The 6,000-nt window shown below is 52.1% G+C and overlaps 1 protein-coding gene across 1 annotated transcript in view; it reads left to right on the top strand.

Moving 5' to 3' along the window:
• Nucleotides 1-598: 598 nt before the first annotated feature.
• The window catches only part of RSPO3 (R-spondin 3), a 77,759-nt gene continuing 72,357 nt past the window's right edge, over nt 599-6,000 (top strand). The window contains exon 1 of the mRNA XM_007130717.4: nt 599-1,182. Within this exon, the coding sequence (XP_007130779.1) occupies nt 1,086-1,182 (97 nt within the window). The 5' untranslated portion in view covers nt 599-1,085. The remainder of the gene's footprint in view (nt 1,183-6,000) is intronic.

Here is a 6,000-nt window from a genome sequence, read left to right as displayed (position 1 = left end):
AAAGCCTGCAGCGATCTGCCAAGGGGGCGAGAAGCGAGCTGCCCTGGGGCAGTGGTTGCGCGCCGGCGCCGGGAGTGGAGGCGCGAGGGAGCCGGGACGCGGGCCCCCGGGAGCGGGGTGCGCCCAGCCTGAGGCGGTTGAGACCGGCCGGAGTCGGGGGCGGGGAGGGGGGCGTCCCGCGGCCGCTGGACCGTCCACCTCCACGGTCCCAGCCCGAGCGCGCCCGCCTCTCCCCACGACCGCGACGGTTCTGACGAGGGGCTCTTCTGGGCACGCATTGCCTCCCCCCACTCCCTCCGGCTCCTGTTCTCCCGCCTTCTTTGCAGTGTCCAGAGATGCTCTGCCGCAGACCCGGGACCCCTTAGGCGCCTCTTCCCGTCCCTCTGCCAAATCGCCGCGCCTGTACTTTTCCAGCTCCCTCTTTCCCTCTTGAAATTGAAAGTTATTGAGGTCGCTCAGGGTTGTTGCTCCGGCAGTTTCCTTCCCCGCCCCCAGCAGCCATCCCCCTCCCCTCCCCCCTCCCTCGCCCCGTCCCTCCCACCCTCTCGCCCTCCCTCCACCACTGGAGCGGCTCCTGCTCGCGAACAGCAGAAGCAGCTCGGGGTCTCTCCGCCGCCCCTTGGCCATGGCCGCGGTGCTGACGGCGCCCGCTCCCCTCCGCTCCCGGGGCCCCCGCCGCTGCCGCAGCAACCTCTAAGCCCAAGGGGCCGCCACCGTCGCCACCGCCCACCCGGATCCCGCCCGCGGCCGCCGCCGCCGCGCACCATGCTACCTGCGGCCGCCCTGGCGAGGCCGCTCGCTGCTTCTGGAACCCTCACTTGCGGCACTGACAGCCACCGTACGGGAGCCCCCGCAGCTCAGGGCTCGGACAGTTTGAAAGTACAGTAGTTGGTTTCCCTGACCACCCGACCCGCTTCGTTTGCCATCCCAGCTCGCCTCTCGGATCTGAGTGGAGGAGTCCGCTGCTTGGATTCTCTCTTGCTCTCCATATACGCCTAACACCTACGTGTATTTCTAAAACATTCAATATTAATTAACAATCAAAAGAAAAAGGAGAAAAGGAAGGGAAATATTACTGGGTTACTATGCACTTGCGACTGATTTCTTGTTTTTTTATCATTTTGAACTTTTTGGAATACATCGGCAGCCAAAACACCTCCCGGGGAAGGCGCCAGCGAAGAAGTAAGTGCAGGCTTTTTTACGCATTTGCTCCCTCCCGCCGCGTTCACCTGTCGGGTCGCTTTGCCTGTCCTGAGTCGGCTCCCAGAGGCAGCGGTCCTCCCACCCAGCACCCCACGCCTCGAGAGGAGGTAACAGTTTAGGCTCCTGTGTTGGCGTCTTTCACGCCTTCCTCTCCGCGCCCCTCTCTTCCCCCGCATCCTTCTGGGTGCCAGAGTCCGGCGGACCCGGCGCTAAGGTGGCTCCCGCACCCTCATAATTTCAGGTTCGCGGAAAAGTTCGGCCCTTCGTTAGACTAGCTCGAGGGATTTGTGCTTTCCTCCCGAGACGTGGACGGGGGCCTCGAGCCCCCGGGCATCACGGACGCCCGGCCGGCTGGATGCCCCTGACCACTGAGTTCCCGCCGGGGAAGGCGCGGCCGCGGCGCCCGCTCACCTTGCGTCGCCGCCTCGCTTGGGGAGACCTCGCAGGGTCCTCCCGAGGCGCTGGGGTCGCGAGGAAGTCTCCCGCCCCTCGGGGAATGGCGAGCGAGCGCCTGCGCGGCCGCTATACCCCCAGCCACGCACGAGTGGAACCGAAGGGCGCGCGGGGCGCTCGGGGTTCGCGTGCCTGCGCGCTTAAGGAGACGCTCGGCGTCCCAGTACGGGGGATGTGAGGGCTGCCGAACCGGCCGCTGGGAGCTGGAGGTGCCAGGTTTCCAGTTACAATCTTGCCTGTCACGCGTGAGCGCTTTTACCGTCTCAGGCCCTTTCAAGTGGGTCCCCTGGGACAAACACACACACACTGAGGGTGGGGTTCCCCTAAAGACTCAGGCTCGCCTCCTCGCTGCCCCTTATCCCGATTCCAGTTACTTGGAAGGTTGGCTTGTGAAGACTTCCTAGGACAGTGCCCTAGCTGGGATGAAACGGGCACCGCCCCCCAACACCAGGGCACCCTCAACCCGGGTTGGTCTGTTTCAAGGTGGCGTCTTCCATAGATGAGGAGACAGACCCAAGAAAGACACCTCTCCCTGGCCCTGGGTAGCCCGGCGCGCTGGCCGCTCCGCTCCGGCGTATGTGCAGGCGTGGGGAGTTCCTTCGCAGATAGAGCCGAGGGCGACCCTGGCTCCAGCGTGGGGGCCGCTGGCGGGGACTGGGAGGGAAAAAACTTCCCGGGGCGCAGAGAGCGATGCTATTGCCTTGACCAACTCGGACCTCCGCCGCCCAGAAGCCAATGACGCTTGGCGGCGCCTGGTCCCGCGCGCAGAGCCACCTCGGATCGCTGGCCCGCGAAGCCCCTGGGGGCAAGCTCGGGTACAGCGCAGAGGACACAGCACAGTCTTGTGTGAGATGGAGATTTTAGTAATCGCTTCTCCGCCACTGTTTGTGCCCTGCTTCTGGACGTGAGGGACCCCTGAAAGCTCCCTTTGTGCCGCTTGCCTAGGGCAGACAAGGTTTGATTCACCTGAAAATTGCCTCTAAGAAACGCTGTAGCAAAGCGCCAGGGGCTCCCGCCCGGCCTCAGCGCCTCTAGGATCGCGTAGCCGGGGGCAGGAGGGCCTAATCTAAGCACGTCGGGGCATCCGATTTATTATGCTTGGCCTCTGGATGGTTGTATTCTTCGAAACTCCTCCACTCACCCTTTCACTCGAGACTTGCGGCCGCCTCCCAAAAGAAGTGGCTTGGAGCTCGAGACTTGCCCTCGTTTCTGGCGGTTCCCAGGTCCCCTTCTCGCAGAGTCCGGCCAGGGGAACTGAATCGCAGGTCGGTGGGGAGAGAGAGGGATGCTGGGCACAAGCGCAGCCTCCTGCTTCATCCCTCTTCCAGACAGTGCCCACCCGGCGCCCATGGCCCACACCCTCCTTCACCCCACTGAGGACCCCAGGGCCAGGAGCCACACAATCGCGGGGGAGGGACGGGGTCCTGAGTGTCAGAGTGGTCTCCGATTGCAGTTTGGGGGCCCCTGTTTCTGACGGAAGACACCGGAAAGAAAGCTGGCCATCCATTCGTTCTCACTTCCCCCCAGCGAGGACAGCAGTGCAGGAAGCTGCCCCGTGGTGCTGCCCCAAGTCTTCTGGGAGCAGAGGGGGGATGGAGCACCCTTAGGCTCCGATTAGAGAGGATTTACAGAGTCCAAAGGCGAGCTGCTTTTTGATCTGCCTGAATCTTCTCAAGGCCAAGTCAAAGGCGCCCTCTTGTTGTGTAGTGGGGATGAGAAAGGGAGTGGGTGGAATTGTGTTGAAATTCCGATTGTTCTGTGGGTGTGGGGCCGGGAGAGAGCTCCCCTAGCAGGGGATGCTCCTTGCTCCTTCACACTTGAGTCTGCCTTTGCTCCTGGGGTTTGCTGATGCAATCCTGGGAGAGGGGCGACCCCTTGCGTTCTCCGAGGAGACAGAGGAGACTCTCTTGGCAGGTGCAGCATGGGGTTTGTTGTTGTTTGTTTGTTAGTTTTTGTTTTTTTTAGAATGGGGAAGGAGTAGAGGGTAAGGTCCAGAAAATCAAGGTCAAATTGCAGGTGGACAAACTCGTTTCTTTGGAAATCTCTGAAAAAAACGTTTTCTCAAATAGGGACTGGGAAAATTTTGTTTAAATGAAAAATAAGGTAGTAGTCAAAGGTATTCCAGAAAGAAACGGTCTTTCCTATTTTTGCTTCAAGAGACAATTAAGGTATTTAACCTTTTGGCCTATAGTTAAATAGCTTCACTCTCCTAAACTTTTAACCAATGATAGAAATTTGGGGTGTAAGAACTATTTTTCAGAGTTTTTAAAGTGGTCTCTTGAATGTTTTGGTAGAAAAGTTTCTTGCAAAAACGCGTTCATTTGCAGTGTTAAATATTATCAAGTCTAAGGAACCAAGGCTAATCCGCAGATAAAGCTATCTATATCAGTAATCTCCTGTTTCCCTCAAGGAACTGCTATACCATTTATCTCTACTTTGTTGCAAACTAGTGATCCTGTTTTCTCTTATAGAAAAAGTAACATTTTAAACAGGAGTTTTGTACTTTAAAAAACGATCTATTATGTTATGGATGAATAAATACTCAATAACTTTTTTACCTGCTTGGATTCATATACAGCTCCTAGAGTTGACTAAGTTGAATTTACTCAAGATAAAAATGAAATGCAATCCTTATTCAAAAATCCTCAACCAGAAATGTTTTCAGAGGATGTTAAATAAAGAATCCTGAAAGGAGTTTTAAACTCATTTCCAGCTCAGCCTTTGCTGCTTGGTACAGTCAGCTTCTGAATTCTAGCTTATCTGCTAATAAAAGTAAAGGTTATATGTGCCATAATAACCGCGGTACCTTACAATTGCACCACACTTTCACTTGAGTTATTCACTTGGGTCCCTAAATAGCCACTTGAAGTATAGAGGCAGGTATTAATATCCCCATTTTACAGGGAAAGAACCCAAAAAACAGAGGCTAAGTAACCTATACAAAGCCATACAGCTGCTAAATGGAACTTATCTCCTGCTATTTATGCTATATGTTGGCCCATGTCAGAGAGAAGATGTCAGGCGTGTTAAATAATAAATCTGATGGTCTCAAAACCATCATTTATCCTATGTTTGTAGAATAAGCTGTTCTAATTGACTGGAAATTTTTGAACTGATATTTATATGTATTATACATTAATGACCAATGTCAAAGAGTTGAATACCTGATAGTGATAATGAAGTTTGCTAAATATAATATTATTTAGTTATTAAGAAGACATTGTAGGATCATATTATGCCAGAAGGCTATTGTGAGAAACATCAGATGCCATTGTAGTACCCTTTTAATTTGATGCCATCTATTAATTGGTTTTTAAATGCTTAGATTCCAGATAGATCCAACTTTTGAAAAGCCATTGTAGGCATAATAATTACCAAGCACTCATTGCACAATCTATAAAACTTTAAAAAATCTTTCATAAAGATGTTTGAAATAAAGGAGTAAGTACATAAGAGAAATCATTTTAATGGTGATAAAATGAAAACCGATTTATTGGAATACAGTGCCCATTGCTCATGATACCGTTTTGGATGTTAAGCCATTCTTTGAGATTCTGATACACTCTTTTTTTAAAAAATTTTATTTTATTTATTTTTGGCTGCATTGGGTCTTTGCTGCTGTGCGCGGGCTTTCTCTAGTTGCGGCTAGCGGGGACTACTCTTCGTTGCGGTGCGCGGGCTTCTCATTGCGGTGGCTTCTCTTGTTGCGGAGCACGGGCTCTAGGCGCGCGGGCTCAGTAGTTGTGGCTTGAGGGCTCTAGAGCACAGGCTCAGTAGTGTGGTGCACGGGCATAGTTGCTCCGCGGCATGCGGGATCTTCCCGGAGCAGGGATGGAACCTGTGACCCCTGCACTGGCAGGCGGATTCTCAACCACTGCGCCACCAGGGAAGCCCCTGATACACTCTTGATGATTACACAGCTAACCTGGAAAATAATAGGTTAACTACAAGACAGAAAAATCTTTCATTCTATTATGCATTTTGTCATTTTAATTTTGAATGAAAGTGTATAGTTTGGATATTGGCTACAACGCATTTTTTCACCCGTCTACTTTTGTCACCAGTCTACCTTGTTTTTGAGTGAAACACTGTTTAATAGATGAAGATATGAGTAAAATTTGCTAGAGAAAGTATATTCTGCAACATATCATGTGATATCTGTATGAATCCAAGCCCCAAATTCAAACTCTTAGGCATTGATGGCAACATCTAAAAATAAACAAAAGACACTTATTTTTGTGAATTCTAATTTAATCATCATTACACTATGAAAATTGTTTCTTAAAATATCTCTTTGTTATACTATTTTAATTCTTTATTACTTCAATAAAAGGATTTTATTAA

The sequence above is a fragment of the Physeter macrocephalus genome, chromosome 10 (genome assembly GCF_002837175.3).
Source record: "Physeter macrocephalus isolate SW-GA chromosome 10, ASM283717v5, whole genome shotgun sequence".
In the NCBI taxonomy this organism is placed as follows: Eukaryota; Metazoa; Chordata; class Mammalia; order Artiodactyla; family Physeteridae; genus Physeter; species Physeter macrocephalus.
This window is presented reverse-complemented; position numbering and strand designations above follow the sequence as displayed.